This window comes from Typha angustifolia, chromosome 15 (assembly GCF_048772165.1).
Source record: "Typha angustifolia cultivar Huaian chromosome 15, ASM4877216v1, whole genome shotgun sequence".
In the NCBI taxonomy this organism is placed as follows: Eukaryota; Viridiplantae; Streptophyta; class Magnoliopsida; order Poales; family Typhaceae; genus Typha; species Typha angustifolia.
In genome coordinates this window covers 6,622,654-6,644,055 of record NC_133253.1, presented here as the reverse complement: position 1 = coordinate 6,644,055, position 21,402 = coordinate 6,622,654, and the positions used below count along the sequence as shown (strand labels likewise).

Genomic DNA, 21,402 nt, shown 5'->3' with positions numbered 1-21,402 from the left:
CGGTCAGCCTGCGCGAGCCGCGTTGTAAACGTGTGGCGGTCTATGTGGTGAGTACACGTGGACTGTGTGACTTTCCGGTAAAACAACCACAGTAATGTACTCCGACATAGCGGACGCATGGAAGATTGGCGGGGCCCACCATAAGCTACGCCACTTGTGGGGGGTTATAACGGACAAATTATTTTTAAATTTACCATCCGATGCGATAATAAATAAAATAAAAATAAAAGTTTGTATCTATGTGACAGACAATGTGAGCCGGAGCCCGGAAGGGATAAGATAATATTCGTGGAATATTTTTTTTCTCATATATTTATTCGATAAAAAAATAGAGAAATAAAATAATAATTTCAATAAAAGCCGCAATTTCCAACTTATTATAATAATTACCGATTTATTTTTAACACTTCTAATTTTTATCAAATATTAATAAATCGTAATATTTACTAAAAATAATCTCACTATAAATTTCCAAAGCTTTTTTCCCTCACTTATTATCGATAAGTACACTCTTAATGAGTCAGTCTCATGGTCTCATGTCATCTCGTAACAAAATAATATAATATAACAAAGAAGCATTATTTAATTGCAAAGAAATCATTTTTTTTTTTACAAGTGAGAGTGATAGCCTGCATTGATGTGTTTGACATTTGGGGTGGAAGGTGTGGAAGGTGAAGCAATAGTATATTTGTTTGATTTAATTATTTGAATGTGGTCATGGTTTATTTTCCTATCAGACTTCCACTCTGTTCAGATTGCTACTGTAAGAAGTTGGCACTAAACACCTCCTAATTTCGATCTGAAAGTGTACAAGCTAAATTGCACTGTAAGTAGCAGCAGGTTTTTGTTTAAAATTAAGAGACAAATGATTCAAACTTGCTGTCTGATTTAATGAGAATAGCTGAAAACTTCTACACCACTTGAGGAGAGTTCTTGGCTAAAGGTTTTATTAGGGTATTGATATTGAAGGCTCACTCTTGATAGCATAAACTGGTCACAGATCTCCCATAATGACAAGAAACAAGTCTTATTTCTGGAACAACAGACCTTGTATAGTTGAACAACATATGAATGAGCTCTTCAGCATGATTCTGCCTCACTGTTAACTGCTAGCACTTTTGTTGAGGTAAGATAAATAGAGCATGATTCTGCCCTTGGTTCCCTCACTGCCATTCTGAAAACAAAAGAATGCTCATCTCATATACAAGATTCTCATGATCTAAAATGAAACATGCCAGGCTCTAAAGCAATGAGGCCCATGCATCCAGAGAAAAGGGCTTCAAAAGGTTCAAATTTGCAGTAACCACAGGTAGGGGGACCTCCATTACTACGTGCAGGGGATCACAACTAGGACACATCTGCCATTATTGCCCATTAAAATTAAAGAATCCATACGGAGATCTGGTCCCTCTTGTAGCTAATCATAAGTCCTATCAGCCCGGCAGAGATCATATGTTTGAATCCCTATAAATGCTTGGATTAATATTTGGAATGTTACATTTTTCATGTTTCTAACTTCTTCCAAATAACTATTAATTTCTCTCTCATAATTAAATGATACCAAATAATATTAACCAGAAGTACCGATCAATCATATGAACAGAAAGTACCGATCACTTTTCTAAATTGTAAGAGTAAATTAGTAATACTTTATTTCTCTCTCTTAGCTATCTAATTTTTTTTTATAAAAGATAAAAATGATATAAATTTATAGAAGTTGACACTCCTACTGTTAAGAAAATACTTAAATTCTAATTGTTTGCGTTATGGAGTTTGGATGCAGGGGAGATTGATAAGTTTTATACTATTCTATTCAATAACTCCTCCCTTCTTAAAATGTTTGAGACTACAAACAACCTAAGTAACTAAAAGATAACGATGAAGGCGAAACAGTAGAAAGTTTTGATGGTATTGACGACAAAATTGTCTTTATTATTGTCTCTGAATGGAAAAGGCTAGCAATAGAATATTCGAAGAAGATTAAAGTATACAAAATAGAAAATATAGAGATGCATCGTCTCCTTTGACCAAAGCACAAACGGATTAAATGCATTTAGAGTTAGAAAATAGTCACGGTTTCTAACTCTGTGGAGTCTTTAACCATAAATTCTTCACAAACAGAGAGAGTAAATAATCAATAATTCACTTATTAAACAAAACTCAACAGAGAGGTTATATATATATATATATATTATGAGTTTTTGACTAATCCATTCATCAACTTTCTTTCGTACAAATAAAAAACTTATTTCTATTCGTACAATTAAATTATCCATTAGATTTGTCAAATATTTTTTTAATCTATTATTATGTGACTTATTACTCTATAAATATAGCCCTAATTTCGACTAAGTTTTGCTAAATATTTTAACCTACACACTGTTATATCAAGAATAAGTGGCCAATTTATTAAATATTCCGAAAGAGAAGGAGTTTTTATTATGAATTGATTTCGAATGGGTTTACCTAAAAGTAAATTATTTATAAATTTTTATTTATATCATTTTGCTTCTATGTGATTTAAATTAGCATAAAATGGTTAACCTTTTTTTTTATCCAAATAAAATAAGAATATTAAAAAAATATTCCTACCATAATAAATATTTAAAAATAAGAATTATTTTCTCCTCTTATCAAACTGAAATATTATTTCAACCTCTCGTATTTTCCAAACTGCCCTCATTGGGTGATTAAGAGAGAGGCATGATGTGCACTTAGTACAATTTAATTAACTTTTCACTATTATTCACCTTGTCTCAATATACAAATATTTAATAATTCAAGTTAGGTAATAAAACTGCAAATTTCATAATAAAAATAAAAAATAAAAAATATAAGCATTCAAAACTATGAATTCTATAATAAAACTATAAAACTTACAAAGAAATAAATCTATTAAATGATTGACTTTTTAATTCCCTCATTAATTGCTATCACTTCGACTCTTTCCCAGGGTATGGTAGCAGAAAGAGAGGAAAAAAACCAAGTGTGTTTTATAAATTAATTATTATCTAACTATCACAATCTACACATGATTATATTAAAAAATAGTTAGAAAATTTATATTTACTTTAACAATAAAATTATTTATATCACAGGAGTATTTTAGTAATTTAAACTCTCTTTGTTAAATTTAGATGAGAAGGTTAACAATTTTATGATACAAATTAAAGTTTAGTAGAGTGGTTTAATTTTAAGAATAACAGGGGTTAATTTGAGATTTACTACTCTGTGAGACTGTGGTAATGCAAATAAAATAAATGGAATATCCAGTAAATGAAATAATTGGGGAAGAGAGAAAGAAAGCGTTTTTAAGTTATTTTGTTTTCCTCCTCTTGTCTCTCTCTAGGAAGAACGACACCGCGAGGAAACCCGGAAGAGAGAGAAAGATCGGGGCTGGGGAAAATCTCGGGATTGCTGCTTCGGCTTGGCGATCGCGATCGCGCGCTTTAGGGTTTCGTTCTCAGAATCGATAACGTGTCGATCGATCGGTGAATCGCGGCCGGCGTCGGCGCCGATCCCGCCGGATTATCGGGGTTCGCCGCGAGTGGTTGATCGATCGGCGGCGGAGGTCTAGGGTTTGGATTCCGGGCCGGGGGAGAAGGAAATCGGGAGAAATATTTGGTCTTTGCTTGGATTTGGGAGCTGAGTTTGGGGGTTGGGGGGAAGGGGGGGATTGGATGCTGTGGGTTGGGAGGAGGGAGGATGGGAGGGAGGGGATAGGGCTAGGATTTGGAGGGGGAGGGGGGATGGAGGAGAACGAACTCGAGGAAGGCGAGGCGTTCTCCGATCAGGAGGATGACTCCTGCATCGACCCGGATATCGCCCTCTCTTACATCGTAAGGCCTTCTCGATTGGTCTGGTCGTGGTTCTTAAATTTATATTTTTTTGACCTAATTTTTGGATGAAAATTAGATTTTTCTTTTCCCTTCTTTGTTACGGAGTTACCCCACATAATTTGATGCCTTTCATGTGCTGTGGTCTTGTCTGTTCTTTGTTGGTTACAGTTCTAGAAATTGATCGAATTTCAGAACTTTCCATTCAATAAGGACATGCATAGGGGGGAAGCTTTTAGTATTTCCAAATCCCCATATGCTATTTTCATATGGATTTTGATGGATTAATTGCCTCTGAGATGCCTTTCTCATCTAATTCTTCTCAGATTACCTTTTCCTTCAGCACTTTGCAAGCTTAGTTCCGACTATTGCTACTAAGATATACCTTTTACTTTCCTCATTCTGATATTACCTTTTAGTTTTGATCAGTGCTACTAAAGTTAGTTAGGATTGACCTCCTCAAGACCTGATGGCAACTGTTGTTTTGCTTCTTCATGTTGATGAGCAGTGGCAAGTTAGGTACTTAAGCATTTTGATTGCAGAAATGGGAAAGATAGTTTAGGAGTCTGGAAAATAGTGGAGTGGTTTGTGAATGCACATATGTATTCTCAGAGGGAATGTGGTTGATCCTCGTTACTTCATTCTTTGTTTCCCATGGGAGTTTGTTCCTTACAGGAGTAGCTTGCATATTCTTTCAGGATGAAAAACTTCAAGATGTACTGGGACATTTCCAGAAAGACTTTGAAGGTGGAGTGTCTGCAGAGAACTTGGGTAAGAGGAACAAAGTAGCTTTGCAGATACTGTATCTCTTTTGTACAATAATAGGGCAGTAGATGATGGGACTTATATTATGATATACTGGTTCTTCAACAGGGTCAAAATTTGGGGGTTATGGTTCGTTTTTGCCTACTTACCAGCGCTCTCCCCTCACATTATCTCAACCTAGAAGTCCAGTTAAGGTGCCAAACCCCACCTTAAAATCTCCTTACACCCCTCCGGTGGAGGTACATTGTTTTGATTTCCCTTTTTGTGGTCCTTTAATCTTGTGCTTATATGGAAAGATCTTTATTTTGATCCACTGTTAAGTTTTAACATTGATATTGTTGTGATATATCCTGACAGGGTGCATGTCACAACCCTTCTATTGTAACTGCTTCATCTATTTCCAGAAACAATACTTCTTCAGATAATTCAGTCAAGAAGGAGACGGGTGTCAGTACACTTAGTGACAGGGAGTCCATTCCCCTGCGTGATTCTTTAAATAGATTTAACAGTAGTGAGCAGAAGATGCTAAAAGTTCGCATCAAAGTGGGGAATGATAACATTTTGGCAAGAGATAATGCTGCTATTTACAGTGGTCTAGGTCTTGATATTTCTCCATCTTCTTCCCTGGAGGACAGCTCGGATGGGAGTGGAGGGCTTTCACCTGAATCCGGAAACATGCCTGATGAATCTCCGGGCACTATCCTCCAGGTAAGTTTTATTTCACTAGAAAATTGGCAGTGCCTCAGTTTTAGTGAGCTAATGTACTTCATATTCTGCATATGATTAAACAGATCATGACATGTTCTTCAGTTCCTGGTGGTTATTTTCTCTCCCCCCTTCAAGGCACTATGCTGCAAGTAACAGAAAAACACATGCCTTTCTTCGAAAAATGTAAAACAAACATACGATACAAGAATATTCCAGAACCATGCGAAGAATTTAGTGATTTGACTCCCCCTAGGGGAGCTGTCAAAGGCTCTATGCCAAACAAACTTAAGCCCAAGGGAAAGAAATGGAAGTCTACAGATTTAAAGAATCTGAATTGCATAGATGATATTAGCTTAATTATGAACAGTGATATTGATATTGAAACCACTGCAGGACAAGAGATTGTTTCTGATGCCTTAAATATACCAATCTTGTCTTGTTCGGGAATGTCTGAGGGAAAAGTAGGACAGTTGGTTGAGGAATCATCAAAGGTTGCTAATAGGATGTTGGACCGCTCAAAGGAGATGAAGAATGACCTAACAAAAGGCAAGGTAAGCACCCCTGGATTGGTAATAGATAAATCAAAGGAGTGCATGAGAAGTGATGTGATTGATAATTCAGGAATCGAAGATGCACATTTGAATGGGAAATTGAACTTTAGAGCATTTAAGGGAGAGAATGCATTCCAAGAACAAAGTATGGATTTTTGCAGAGACTCTCCTCATTACCTGCAAAGAGAGAAAACAGGAAAAGCTGAGAAAAATAATTGTATGGATAAAACTGATTCTAATGGATTTAAGGTGAGTAAAGTTAAAACTGTTGGCATTCAAGATCATGTGAAAAGCAATTCTTCTCGCAAACATAATTCAGGTGAACAAGAAGAAGTAGTTCAAGAAAAGGACCAGCTCTTTGAGGACAAAGGGAAACAACTCAAACAAGGGAGCCAGATTGATGCTGCACCACTAGTGGAGTCCTCAATGGTCAACCTGGGTGTTCAATCTTCTGGAACAGTGAAAGAAAAGAAGAAAAGCTCTCATGCAAGAGTCAAGCAGTCTGAGAAGAAGTCCAAAGATAAATCTGAGAAGAAGTCCAAAGATAAAGCCCATAAGGTCTCAGGAAGCTATAGTTCTAAAGAATCTTTTGGAGATTTTAAGGGGGACAGAGTGGAGGGCGTAAGCAGTTTACTAGATTCAAGGAATAAAGATATAATAAAGTCTGTGAAGCCTGAACATGAGAAGGAACCTGCTCCACTTTATGAAACATCTAAAGAAAGGTTTGCTCCACTTAATGAAACATCTAAAGAAAGGTTTGCTCCACTTAATGAAACATCAAAAGAAAGGCCAGGCACTAGAAAGATTGATAAGCTTTCAACTACTGAAGCAATGGTTAATGAACCAAGATATATTCCAATGACTTGCAGTGCTGTTACTACAGAAGCAACTGCTACACTACCAGCGCCTGTTGTAATAGAGGAACATTGGGTTTGCTGTGATATATGTCAAAAATGGCGTCTCTTACCCTATGGGACCAATCCTGACCATCTTCCAAAGAAATGGCAGTGCAGTTTACTTAACTGGCTGTAAGTTTCTCTTGCACTTATGAGTTCTGTTAAATCTGGCCTACTCTTTTTTCTCCTCCTCTATGACACATTCCTTATTTTTCTGCTTCAATCTCATTTACACATGATTATTTTCTTTGAGTTCTGGATCTTGTTTATGTTGTTGTTGGGTGGAGGGTGTGATGAGTGATGATTTACACTTCTTGCTGTTTATGAGAGGTGTATGCCCGCAGTTTTTCATTTTTCTTTTTTAATTGATTTGTGGAACTCCTTTGTAGGCCTGGAATGAATAGTTGCAGCATCAGTGAGGAGGAAACGACAAAAGCTTTAAATGCATTATATATGGCCCCAGCACCTGAGGTTGGCATGGTTTCAGATGGTCTTCATGATCGGAGACTTGAACATAATTTCCAGTGCACAACTATATCTGGGAAGAGAAAAAGTGGGCCCAAAGATGCAACCGTTTTACCCAATCATTTGAATCCAATACAAGTTCCAAATTCTCTGAAGAAGAGTCAGCAGGACTCTATGAAAAGTAGAAATTCAGATGATGTCAACCAGCATGTTTTTGCAACAAACTCACTCAACAAAGCTGCCCTAGGAAATGAAAGAAAATCAATGGATTTCACTGTAGAAAAGCAAAAGTCTAGACGCAAGGATAAACACAAGAACCCGGGAGGTGCCCTTCTGCAAAATTCATGTTTTTTTTTCATCCCATTTCTTCTTAGAAAATAAAATAAAATTGTTCTATCCTTTTATATCTTTGCCATTAATAATTCTTCTATCCAATTTATAAGTTATCTGATTCTTATGTTTATATTTTATTTTTTTACATTTCTATAGAAGATCTGATTGGAAAAAGCAACAAGCATTCAAAATCAAAGAGTAAGAGAGTGGCCGAGCCAGTTGATTGTATCACATCTAAGAAAACCAAGAAAGAAGATGCACTCAATCCTTCCCAAATTTTGCACTCTGACTTTCTTGCAGCCGGAAAGGAAGGTCACTTGGGCAATGTTTTGTCGACCAAGAGTATGCCCAAAACTTCACAGAAGTTCAGGGATGTTTCTTCCAGCAAGGATAGGTGTGTTCCAAAAGGCAATCTATCTGCATCATCTAAGAGGATAAAAGATGAAGGCCAAGTTTTCTTTAGTGGGGAGAACAAGGATCTTTTTAGCTCTTCCGATGTGGAAAGATTTGATAAGCTAGACTTTTCTTCTAAGAAGAGGAGAGTAAAAGAGTGGCAGGAGAGTCAACTTGACCATGATGCTCGGTTTGGCAGTCAACAGGTATTGGACAGGCAAGTTTTTGTTAAAGAAACTTTAAGTGAAAGCAAGAGCATAAAGGAAGAGGAGTCAAGGGCATTCAAGTCTGATGGGAAAGTGTCCAAGTTGGATGGGAAGGTGGACAAAGGTCGTGTACTAACTTTGCCTTCTAGTAAAGGTAATGTAATTGATGGAGTGGATGAGCATGACAGTGTCTTTGTTGGAAAGGAGCGTCTGTTGGGGCAGTGCCAAGGGAATCCATCCTCTGCATCGGCATTGGGCGATACTTCAAGTTCTTCAAAAGTTTCAGGCTCCCGCAAAAACAAATCCAACTTTCAGGAGTCAAGGGGCTCTCCAGTAGATTCAGTTTCTTCATTACCACTGCAGATTTCTAAAAGCGAGAAGGTCTATAATAAAAACAACTCAGTTGGAAAAGATGAAGCTGTAATTGTTGGCTTGTCTGCCTTGGGGAGCACCAATAGAGGTTTAAATGGTGAAGCTAATGAGGGAAGGAACCACAGGGAAAAAAGAAGGAAGGAGACAGCCTGTATTGCACAACAACGAAGTTTAGAAACTTATAGAGAGGGGGAGTTGGGGACTCTAGGTTCTTTGAGAGGGGCACGAGATATTCCTGATGAGGAAGCAAATCAAATATCTGGTGGGAAAGCTACAGAAGATACGCATTTGAGAAAAGGTTCTCATGATGATCTATCAGCCACTGAGGCTGAAGAGACGGTAATGATTAATGGAGGTAGAAATCTACTAGATCAACAGTGCAGGTATGTCCGTGAAACACCAGATAAAAGTCACGCACAAGATCTTGATAAGAATTATAACCATCCAATTGATGTTTTGAGTCATCGGAAATCTGGTAAGAGCTCTTCTTCACGTTCCAAGGAGAAAAATAGAAGCTATAGATCCGATAGTAATCAAGGTAGTGTTAAAGATGATGATTTATTGGCTAAGGGAGACCTCACTCCGAAGTATTCTGGTTTTAGTCGGAGAGAGGACCACGTGAATTATGGGATGCAAAAAAGTGATGAAGCACATGGTTCTTCCATGCATCCTAATCAGCATAAGGATTTTGATTTAAGAGCTCCAGTTGTAGATGCTGAGTATGGGAAGTCCAATATACAGGAAAATAAAAAAATGGTACCGGGTCTTAAAGTTGAAAAATCATCACATTTTCTTTCAGACCAAGATAATCGGTCAGACTTGGTACCTGGCGCAGAGAAATCACAACATGCAGTAGTCAAAGAAACACAAAATCAGGTCGCCCAGATTGTCTTTCCACCGGACAAGAGAGACAGATTGGATATGCCCAGTAATGCAGTAAATTTTGATGTATCAACAGAGGCCAAACAATTAAAGAAGCCTGATATCCCAAATGGAGTTCAATATAACAGTTTGAAGCAAGCAACTCTTAATGTTCTGGACACTTCAAGTCCAGTTAGGAAGGATGGCCATTCTGCTGCATACACTGTCTTGAAAGAAGCTCGGGATTTAAAGCATACAGCTAATCGTTTAAAGGTAAATTGCCATTCGAGATTTAATTCTTTTTAAAGTACTATCATCTGGTGCTTGCTTTGCTAGCATTTGAGAATATGACATTTTGCAGACTGAAGGAAGGGAACTTGAAAGTACGGGCTTATATTTTGAGGCAGCTTTGAAGTTTCTGCATGTTGCCTCTCTATGGGAACCTCTTGGTTTTGATAGTTCGAAGCAAGGGGATGCAACTCAGTCCATGCAAATGTATTCTGAGACAGCTAAACTATGCGAGTAAGCTAAAATAATCTTATATGTCACTATTTATGTTGGTTGGTAAATATATTAGAAGTCAATGTAGCAACTTTAGTAATGCAAGGTGCAAAGAATGATAATATATTCCTTGGTAATGTTACTAAAGGACCTTAATATGCCTTTTTCTTTCTTTCATCCGAAAGATATAGTGTTTGTGAATTGATTGCTTTACTGGTACTATTTTTAATGTTCTTTTGGTTGTAAAGTAACTTAAATAGGCAAAATTAATCAAGTACCAGCCTTTTTTCCATAGAGATGCTAGTCCTCTGGATTTTTGCCATTTGCTGTCCTTGAAGATGTTAGCTGGTCATGGATAAGTAACATTAGACATGAATTTCTGATCTCTACTTGTTCCAAATAAATCCCATAAGACATTTGAAACAATAATATATGCTCTTGATTTGCAAATAGAATCACTTATCTAATTTACAATAGGTGCCTGAGAGGACAATCCAAAGTGAATATAGCAAGAAATTCAAGGTTCTTGACAGAAACTATTATTACTTCCTACTATTTTATAGAAGCTTTTTTGGATATGCTTATACACATTACATCCATAACTTCTGTTCATCAGGCATTGTTTTAAAAATTTCTTGTTGCTATCATAGTCTACTTAAAGGGCCTGGTCATCTCTAGAAAAAGAAGACATTCCTCGGCTAAAGGAAGGGCTTCAGTAAGGGATATGAAGCATCCTCCTTCTATGGCTTCCCTTTGAAAGAGGCAAACCCTACTTCAATTGTCATATGACGACTCTTCCTCAGCTGTGGACTCAGACCCCTCACAACCGAAAAAAATTAAAAGAAAAAGCAAACGAATCCGAAAGCGATTGGTATTATAGAAGGTCGTTAGCTGGTTTGACCAAAATTTATTGATTACAAAGAGATCACGTTTTCTCCTTTCCTGCACCAAGGTGATGGGCAGAGTTACAGACCTGTGAATAATTTGTTCTACTTTATACAAGTTGTCATTGTAGGTGGTATGGCAAAAGAGAGAACTTAATTGGACAGAATTCTAGATCTATGTGGACATCAATGAAGGAAACTTAACTTTATTTGTGAGTGACAATTCCATTGATATGGCAACACCATTCTTGATAGAAAGTTGTATGTCTATATAGCATCTATATAGCATTAACTAGTCTTGCTTAATATAGGTAATCACCTGCTAGGAAATAAAAGAAGTGTTCATTTAATAGAATATTGTGAATGTGATTTGGGAAGCCGCTCATCTTCAATTCCTTTAAGTAGATGAAGCCCAAGTGCCTCTTGGATGCTATCAATATTTTGAAAGGTGGCTGCGGTTTGCAGGCAGCAACTCCACTGCATGGCACCTAGTATGTGGGCGCCAAGGCAAATACCAAGATGGTATAGTATTTTGTAATACAAAAAATTAAAAATAATTATATATGATATAATACCTTATAAAATATTAAGAGTAATTCCTCTAGCAGAGTAGTTACTAATTCATAAACAGTATTCACAATTACAAATAATCGTTAGCAAACAATATCACAAATACTAATCACATACTTGTAGGAAACAAATAGTAATCTCTCTTAGGCTCTCTCTAGAATAGCAATACATACATGCACACAAAAAAAAACACCTTTTATGCTGATTAAAAAAAAGAAAAAATAGAAATTATACCAAGACCGTAGAGGTGGTAGACCAGGTGCCAAGGCGGTTCACCAAAACTGTCAAGGCGGCTCGCCCACCTTTGGGGGCCACGTTCTTTGTTTGAGGTGAGACCACCCCGACTGCCTTTCAATACACTGAATGCTATGTGATGAAAGTGAATTGTCAGCTATGACAAGTTATTAGAAGCTTCATTTGTTTTGATGGTTACAATACCTGTAGCACAAGTTGTCCAAGCATGTGAATAAACATGAAGTATATCATGGTTGATTGCGTGTATGGAGAAACAAAGAAGAATAGTAGCATGAGCATGACAAACTGGTTGTGCACCAATGAAGCTAGAAGGTAGCTATACTTTAATGAAGAAAAAAGAGGTGCTGTTAGAGAAAGAGCTTAATTTGTGTAGAAGCAAGTAAGGATTTATGTGCTGCTCAACATGCGCAGAAGATTCACTGGCATGAAAAACCTTGTAGTTCCATGATGTTAGATAACCAAAGAGGGAGAGACAGAGGGACAGAGAGGGAGGGAGAGTTTTGATATCAAGGGTCAGGGTAAGATAAGATTGTAGGCAGGGAACAAAAGGAGGAAGAAAAAGACTCCCAACAGTTTGGATGTGGGTTCGAGGTGACTTGAACTCACTTGAAACCCATTCAATTTAAGTTAAAAAGGGGTTTCAGTTAGGGTTTTGGATTCCAAATACTGCTATAACCGAACCTGAAACCTTTTTACTTCATTTAAAGTGTTTCCCATTGGATTCAGATTTGACCAAATTTGACTCGATAGAAATTGTATATGCTAGTTGTGGTTGTTCCTATGAAATTGAGAAGATGAAGAATGCCTGTTATTAGTTTATACAATAGAAATGTGATATCAGCTGAAGTATAGCATATGGAGAACCAACGTTTTACAACCATATCTTGATATTCCTGTCAGAGGATATAATATTACTCTTTTTCTTACTATAGAAGGAAATGTTTTCATTATTTTGAAACTTCTATGCATTACATGTTTATGACTGATGCTTAGATATCATATTTGGGTAGTCATCTGATCTTTGTTGTCTATAACAGATTCTGTGCCCATGAATATGAGCGATGCAAGGAGATGGCTGCTGCTGCTTTGGCATATAAATGTGTTGAAGTAGCCTACTTGAAAGCTGCATATTACCGATATCCTGGTGCTAGCAAAGATCGACATGAATTGCAGACAGCTCTTCAGATGGTTCCACCAGGTGATTGAATATCATGGACCATAGATGCTATACCTTATAGGCTGTACTCTCAGTTTATGATAGTGGAACATTAACTACTGCAGTTTGTAAGCTTGTTTAGAACACAACTTTGTCTCAATTTAATACCAGTGATCTGGCATGTGAAGATGATAGGAGGCTGCCTGTCTACTTGAAGTAGACCATTTGTCTGCAAGATAAATGTGATATGTCTGTCAAGGTGGATTATGCAGGAAACATCTGTGAAGATATTTTGTGCTATTTTTGTATGCCAAAATTTTGGAAGACCAGTTTCTGGGAGTTGTTACAACTTAAAAGCTTTATGTGACCTGAAAGTAGTAGTCCTAGTGGTTGTGAAATTTGTCAAATAGTTATATGTTATTCATGTTAAAGTACAAGTACAAGCATGCAGGTGATATTAGGTAACTGAAGTTTAATTATTGTTGTTGTGGAGTTAAAATATGATTCCTCTGAAGTTTGTAGTTCTCTTCAAGCGTGCACATGTCAGAAATGGGAAAGTCGGGATATACATGAGTTTTTCCATGAATAATCAATTCTGGGTTTCTAACAGAAGCACCATGAGTCCATGACCACCATCAAAACTCAATGCTGAGTTTCTAACAGAAGCACCATGACCACCTCTTAGAAGAAGCTTGTTATAGTTTATTTTGAAGTAATTTTAGTATAAAAAAGAATGACTCAACATTGCAAATTTGAATTCTTCTTCTGTTTTCCTCTCTACAATGCATGGCACTTCTTTTCCCACAGATTATATCTCTTGAAATTTAAGGTTGGAATGTTGACCTTTGATTATTTCCTTTGTAGGTGAGTCACCGTCATCTTCTGCTTCGGATGTCGATAATCTAAATAACCAGGGTACATTAGGTAAGATTGCTTCAGTCAGGGGTGTAAGTTCTCCGCAAGTTGCTGTCAACCATGTTGTATCTTCGCGCAACCATCCCCATATGATGCGGTTGCTTACTTATGTAAGTTTGTTAAAGTTTTTTATGTTGATCTGAGAAGCATATACCAAACTATAGGTGGTTCTTTTTGTTCCCCCTTTATTCCTTTATTTAATGTTCACTGATGTAATGGTACTTGTAATAATCCACTCTGACAATAGAAAATAACTGACTAGAACATAGCCCTCTTCAGTTCCATCCAGCTTTATCTTATGATGTTCCTGGGATTATGAAGTTCAATTTTGGAGCTGTATATTTGGTAGTAGTTGACTGGAAGATGCCATTTGATGTTTCCATGTATCTAGCACCTTTGTTTTGGCCCTTTTGTATTGTTCAATTGCTATGAGAAGTTGCATGACACTGTTCTATTTTTTTTCCAAAATTTTATCATGCCATGCAGTATGCAGTAAAGTTTTGAAGCCTTAAAGGTTTGATAAATTGACAGATTATAAACATGCCTCTTAGATGCTCTTGCTTGGTGTTTTCTTTTATCTTTTTTTAGACCTGAGAATTTTCCTATCTGGTAGATGGTTGAACACCTAATATCCTATTATTATAATCTGGTTCACAAGTGCAGTTGCATGTCAGAATGGTCTGGAACTGTATCACCTTGTGAACTAGGGTGAGACTTTATGACTTTATGTGATTGCATGAAATTGAAATTTTATGCTTAAGTGGGAATTTTTTAACCAGCACTAGAAAGCACTGTAGAAAAGGCTTAGTGTGAATATATAGTGGATCTGTTTTTGTTCCACAATCATAAGTTTGAGCATGTGTTGGTTCTTAAGGGTGTCACAAAAAGTGTCCATAACTGTTAACATTTCAAGACCTGAATCTGGCTCTCTTGAGGGCAGGCTGACTTAGGAGTCAGATAGAGATAAATAAGATCATCCATTCTCTCAGGTGTTCTACTCTGTATCAGCCTATAGGAACGATGTCAAAACCAAGCACAACATCACAAATTCATTTTGGTCTGGCCTATGGGTTGATCATACTTTGCTGCCGCCCCATTATCACTCTTGTTTGTATATATTATATCATATCATATCATATCATATCATATCATATCATATCATATCATATCATATCATATCATATACATATAGTATGTATATACTTGCATTTTTATTTGTGAATTTCATTTATGAGGCTTCAATTTTAAGTGATTTTTAAATTTATCGATGACAGACAAATGATATCAATTGTGCATTCGAAGCAACTAGAAAATCACAGATTGCTATTGCTGCTGCTGGTGTTAGCCTTGGAAAGGATGGAGTTGGTGTCATTGCTTCCGTGAGAGAAGTTCTCGATTTCAACTTTCACAATATCAAAGGATTATTACGCCTTGTACGCCTCTCAGTGGGATCCATCACTCATTAAGTGTTTTAAGGTTCAGGAAACATCAGTTCTGTGAATAGAAAGTTAGAAGCAGTATGCATTTCTTTGATTATCCCCTTTGATATGCTGGTCAGCTATTCAGAATGAGGTGAAATCTGGGTTAAGTTCTTTCACTTCTATAGTGGATCTTTCACCAAAAAGAATGGGCTTCATAGGCGTACTTCCTATGAAATGTGTACAAAGAGATTGGTTGCAGGTGTTCTTTTTAAGCCTTTGATGCTTTCCTACAAGAGAATATATGCAATGATTTGGAGATCATGCTGAAAACATAATGGAAGGTTTCTTTTTTGGGTCTTGACTATTATCTGCAAACAGGATTGGGATTTCAGGTTTCTCATTGCGTTGTCATAGAGTATGAGAAGCATTATCAAAAAGTCCTGACATACAGGATTATGTTTGATCAATAATAGGTTCCTATATGTGAAGAATTGCCGAGTCTAAGAACCTAAAGAGTTGAGTACAACTGGCATTGCAGGTCATGGTATGTTACTTTCTCTCTTGTGAAACATTTTTCAAATTTATATATATCATTAAGTTAAAGTCTCCTTTGCTTGCAAAGACGATTGCCATTTATGGTGCTACAGTAACATTTCCATTTGATCTTTGTAGGGTTTCCCCATTGACTCCTATTATTACAATCAGAATGTTAATGATGGTGGTCGAGGCAGAGTTTTACTAAGTAGTTGTAGATATGTATGAGATTGTTATTTTAGGTTATTTGACATGCAGTATTTGGGATTTACACTTTCAACAGAGGTAAATGCTGCCGAACCAGAAGAAATTAATTGCAATCTGGTTATGATTTTACAGTTTTGTTAATAGCTGTTTGATTAATGTGTTGAACAGGGTGATGCTTGCTGAAAGATCAAATAATTATGCCAACAAAAAGGCTAGGAGAGCTCTTGTTTTCCATTTCATCAGTTTCCAGACAAGGTTCCAGCAGGTAAAGATTCCTATTTCTTCGTTGATCAAAAAAGTCTTCTTGTCTGATGAAGTCCTTTTTTAAATTGATAGGTTAATGAAGTCTTAAAATATGTTTGTTCACATGGGATGCACTCCAAAACATTTGATGAAATATCGCCCAACCCTAGCAACTCAATTTTCATCTCTGTCAAATTACCTTGTGAAAGTCATTAAACCTAGTTGTGCATGACAATCTCTTGTGTCTCTTGAGTACCATAGCCTACCCTAAATAGATAGTATGCGTGTTTTTGTATATACACACATACATCTTGTGCAGTTCCTCTCATGATGAATCTCCTAATGTATTAAACGTAAGTTCGTTCATGTTCTATGGTTGGCCCATATATGATTGTAGTGCAGTTTGCATTTTGACCAATTAATCTGAGATGTTTAACACCATATATTACTAGATTGTCTAAAACCAACTCAAGTTGAATGAAAATTGGGTAGTTACCAATGCTACACGTCTTCTCTTCTTTTCTTCTACTTGGCCTAGACCTGATCTTGCATATATATATATTTGGTAGTACGACAAAGCTTAACTAATAGTAGTAATACCTCCCTTTAGTGTATACTCAATCTTTTGAAACTTATTTATCTATGGTTTTAATCAAAAACATGAGGTAGTACTATAAGTAATTTTAGTGGACCCCCCCTTTTTTTTTTTTTCTTTTTTTGAATTTGAGTTGATCCCTGATTGCTGATCATTTCTGCTTCCTTCAGGTTTGAGGATAACAATTTTGAACTGCCATAGATGTTCCCCAGCTGATAACTTGCATTTTGTAGTACACGGATCAAGTAAACTCGGACACGCAACTTGTGACGATAATGTGTTCTGCACTGAACTCTCTGGCCCTAATTGTAACTATATGTGTTGATTCATTCTCCTAATAAATTTTCCATACATCATGATTCATTTCACGCAATAAATTTCTACATGCTACCTGCATGAATTTTGTCTGGTGTTATCTGAACATCAATATCTATGGTGAAACCCTTTCTAAATTGTATATGAGATATATATATATATAAAAGAAAAAGTGAAACCATTTCTAAATTATTGTAGTCCATCACTCCCAAGTAGTTGCAATCCCAGAGAAGATCGGTTCAAGTATATCTAGAAATTGGAGCATCCAGCGTAAAAGTCTGCGTTAAACTGACGTATTAGGAACACAGTGCAGGTTCTCTCTATATAAATTCAACGAATTCTAGGATTCCAAGGCTACGTGAAGATGGTTTATTAACTACTTGAAGTTTTGTATAAAATTTAATTACAAATAGCGCATCTGGTGTAGTGGTATCATAGTACCCTCCCACGGTACTGACCGGGGTTCGATTCCCCGGATGCGCACAGGATTATTATGTTCGTTACCTTTTTTCTATCTCATTTTTCCTTCTTAATTTCTCTTAGAAATTGATATTTACTGAAGAACGACACTATAATTCCAATCTCTAATAGCAAGATCTCTTTCCTTGTCTTAGAATAATACAAGAACCAACTATGTAGCATCTATACCAAGAACTCAAGCATTGTATACGTCATCAGTCTGATCCTTTGTGTGAACTATCCGTAATAACGAATTTGTAAAAGTGGCGATAGCATTTCTCTTCTATATTTCTATAATGTTCAAATATCTAAACTTCTCTGAGATGGATATAGAGGTATGAATTTGTGGGACGAACCACACTCCTTTGAAATATTCTGAAGCTACAAAGATAGTTATTAAGTCGTTAGCACAACATATATTAGATTCCTCCTGGTGCTATAAATATGAATTACAGAAATTCTGTTATAATCATTTCTATATTTTCAATATACTAGAGGAATACATAGAGTTGAATGGCATGCCAATAATCAGTCGTAGTGATGAAATAGAACTACGGTCTATCTTCTTCTTTTTTTTAATCGAAGGTTGAATTAATCATCAATTAAGTCAAAATTAGGATACATATGTCCGGTCAAGCTGTTATTACATAATTTTCTTTTTTTTTATTTTCTTTGTGCATGTCTATAGAGTGGGTGGCTAATTCAGCTGCTCGTTTTAGTAGGCAAAAAGTTTTTGTGTTTTATGAGGAGAATTATTTCTCCTCACTTCCCTCTAAATTTGATTGTATCCTCTCTTGTGATTTATTTGAGGGTTTTGAGTCCCGGAATGACTAATTAAATCTTAGCTTACTTAGCAACTCTTTTTTAATAATAATAATAATTAATAATTAATAATTAATAATTAATAAAACTCTAATTTTTAATTCTTACTGGTTATCATACAAACATGATAACAAACCTCCTTGCTTGTGTTTGAAACCACCTATAAATACCAAGTCGCGCTTTGGTTGGTCTCCTCCCTCTTCTCCAATCTCCCACCTCCGATACTCGAAGCGAAATCGCCGTCTATTAATTCGTCGAGGATCCCCCGCTCGGAGCCTTAACCCTAGAAGGACGATACTCCAATGGCGGACACGAATCCGTCGCTTTCTCCCGTGGGGGCTTCTCCATCTCTACCTCCGGTGAGCTTTCAAGACTAGTTATTTTGGTAGTTCCGGAATCCAGATCTCGGATCTAGCTCCTTCCGTTGCTAATTAGTTGTGATGGTTCTGGGATCGCTTGTGGTTTGGTTTCAGAAGGTGTATTTTGGACCGATGGGACAACGGATTGAGGTGAGAGGGATTAAACTTGAGTGCTTTTTAGATGATTAGAGTTAGATATTGGAAGAGTTGATTTGTGATAATTTTTGGCCAGGGATTGGATAAATCGCAGTCGGAATTGTTGGCGAGGCTTCAAGGCCTGAAATTGGTCGGTGTTCTGTTCTTTCTCTATATCTATCTCTTGGGTTGTCATTATTTGTGTCTTTCACTGTAAGGGTGTGATTAGAGTTAGGTTAGGAGGAGTAATTTTATATCTAATGGGAGAGTTATGATGCAGGAATTGCAAAACTGGAGGTTGAATTTGGACACACAAGTTAAAACCTATAAGGATGTGAGTGCTTTTTGCTTTGTGTCTTTATTAGAAGATTTTGTTTTTTTAGTTTTTATTTCTACAATAGGAACTGTTTAAGAGAGTTCTTTGATTAGAAATGGGTGCACAGGTAGTATTGTAGCTTCTTTTCTCCACAAATATTGCACATCTTGTTTCTATAAGTGCATCATTTTCTCTATAATGGTACTGTTTTTCATCAACAAAAATGTCACGACACATATTTATCAACATGTCTATCCAAGTTCTCTTTTTCTTCTTCCCCTTCCTGTGCTAGTTCCTATCTGCAACGAGTCACTTCTTCTCATTGGACGACATGGTCTGTACTAAGTGTTTCATAAGTATCTTAAATGATTTCCTTGTTATGTATCGTTGATTTGTGCAATTTGTAACTTTGCCAATTGTCACAGGCCATCAAAATCTTTCTTGCAGTACTCATCTAAGTCGACATTTTTGTCTGCTGTAAGCATTAACACATATCTATCTATTCATTATTTTTGTTTTCCTATGTAAAGCCTGGATATTTGAGGTATGACTCCAATGCCTTATTGAGCTAGGTACCTTAATAATGATATCTGAAGTAGATTCAAGAATCCAGAGCTTGAATTAGATTCTCTAACTCCATATAGACCTTGAATTTTACATCTCAAATGATTTATACTTAGAGCAAACAGTTCTGTTTAACGAAAACAGAAGAGGATTTGTATCTAATAGTATACTTCTATAAGAATGTTGACAAAACAGAATTTATACTTGCCGTACTAGACTTTCAACAGACAAGTTTAATTTCACACTAATTGTTGAAAGAATTCATTTTGTCATTCATATAAAGAGTACAACAATTTGATGCAATATCTATGCATAACCCCTTTTCCATCATGTAATACTTGAACTTTAAGAATTTGTTTTCTATTGTTGAATCTGATAATCAGATATACATTAATAATTTTATACTCATATCTGTGTCTATGCAACATTAATTTGAAAACCATTATGTACTATTTTTAGGTGCATTGTTTCTAAACTTAATACCATTTATCGTAATTGGTGGTTAACACTAGCATTTTTTTCTTGTCAATGGAGATTATCATTATCAATGACAACTACATATTTGTTATAATGTTAGCTCTTAAATTGAATTTTCACTTTGGGAAATATGCAGGAGCTTTTAGAGCTCAAGAAAGCACTCCACATTGAAGTGAATCAGCTGAGATCTGTAAGTTCAACATGCCTTGAACTTGTACCTTTCGGTTCTTCAGTCAATGAGTCAATGTTCCTAATTATCTTCTAATTTTGGCTTTAGGAATTCAAGGAATTGAGAACCACACTTCAAGAGCAACAAGGCAGTATGACAATTGATCACAAGAACATGGTGGTTAGTATGCTGTCTCCCTTATTCCTTAAGTGCGGGACTTGGGGAATATTTTACATGATTTTTCTACTCTGCCTTTTGGGGCAAGTTGATAACACATCTTTGATTTGGGTCTTAAATATCTTAGATACCTTGCATATGAATACATGATAAAATGGGGTTTGAACTTTCCTCCTTACTATTAGAAAAACTAGAATTTATGCACTATTGTAGGTTTGCCATAATAAAATCCTAGCAGTTGGCATGTACTTTATGGCTTCTAATTAGCTAAAATAAAGGAAACCAGCAAGTTGGTATTTGAAGACTCCATTACTAATTATGTGAATCCATAGCTTTTGTATGCCCTACATACATGCGTGATTGCTTTACCCTGTGTTCTTGGACCACTGCCACTCCAGTTTACACCATTGCACATTACCTTGGAACGAGTAAGATATGGAGAATTTTTTTTTTCATGACTTGCAAAGTAGTAGTCAACTGCGAGTAGCATCTCTTTCCACTATAATAGAATAGATTTCTTTCTCCTCTGTTTTCGAGCATAATTGTATCAATATGAAATCTTCATTGACCTAACAGATTATCGATGAACCTAAATATACTCAAGAATCCGGACATCAGAGAGCGAAGACCAGCCAAGATGAAGCAGAAGCAGAAGCAGGAGAAGAAGCTCTCTCATCAGGCAATAAGGGAGTATAGCATAAATTATTTTGCTGCTCCTAAGATAAATTACACACAATTCTATTGTAAAGCCACCTATCACAATTGTTTGCCAATACATATATGCGCAGAGATTTTTATCGTGTAACGTTGACCACAGTTGACAGTAATTAGCATATACGTGTGAATTGAAATCTTTATAAACGATGTGCTGATCGTTTACAAATTTTAAAAAAAAATTCCAGCATTTTATCGCAAAATTTATGCCGTTGCCTTAATAACACT

At 36.3% G+C, this 21,402-nt stretch overlaps 2 protein-coding genes and 1 non-coding gene across 5 annotated transcripts; all 3 read left to right on the top strand.

The window, feature by feature from the left end:
* Positions 1-3,702: 3,702 nt before the first annotated feature.
* On the top strand, positions 3,703-17,171 carry LOC140779037 (cysteine-tryptophan domain-containing zinc finger protein 7-like). 3 transcript variants are annotated; one of them, XM_073123980.1, is made up of 14 exons: positions 3,703-3,839; positions 4,535-4,607; positions 4,710-4,795; positions 4,959-5,309; positions 5,393-6,888; positions 7,146-7,546; positions 7,711-9,659; positions 9,748-9,908; positions 12,634-12,794; positions 13,617-13,777; positions 14,942-15,632; positions 15,761-15,907; positions 15,998-16,094; positions 16,838-17,171. In XM_073123980.1, exons 1-11 carry the CDS (start codon positions 3,750-3,752, stop codon positions 15,131-15,133), a joined length of 5,121 nt encoding a protein of 1,706 aa, XP_072980081.1. In that variant the 5' UTR covers positions 3,703-3,749; the 3' UTR covers positions 15,134-15,632; positions 15,761-15,907; positions 15,998-16,094; positions 16,838-17,171. The 3 variants fall into 3 exon arrangements, with proteins under 3 accessions (XP_072980081.1, XP_072980079.1, XP_072980080.1); XM_073123978.1 differs by having other exon boundaries at positions 4,710-4,840; XM_073123979.1 differs by having other exon boundaries at positions 3,765-3,839; positions 4,345-4,607; positions 4,710-4,840.
* Positions 17,172-17,394: 223 nt separating this feature from the next.
* On the top strand, positions 17,395-17,465 carry TRNAG-CCC (transfer RNA glycine (anticodon CCC)). The gene has a single exon. It is a non-coding gene; the product is annotated as a tRNA-Gly (tRNA).
* A 973-nt stretch (positions 17,466-18,438) lies between these two features.
* Positions 18,439-21,338, top strand: LOC140778724 (uncharacterized). The gene is made up of 7 exons (XM_073123569.1): positions 18,439-18,622; positions 18,737-18,772; positions 18,855-18,908; positions 19,038-19,091; positions 20,251-20,304; positions 20,392-20,463; positions 21,037-21,338. Exons 1-7 carry the CDS (start codon positions 18,566-18,568, stop codon positions 21,154-21,156), a joined length of 447 nt encoding a protein of 148 aa, XP_072979670.1. The 5' UTR covers positions 18,439-18,565; the 3' UTR covers positions 21,157-21,338.
* Positions 21,339-21,402: the final 64 nt, after the last annotated feature.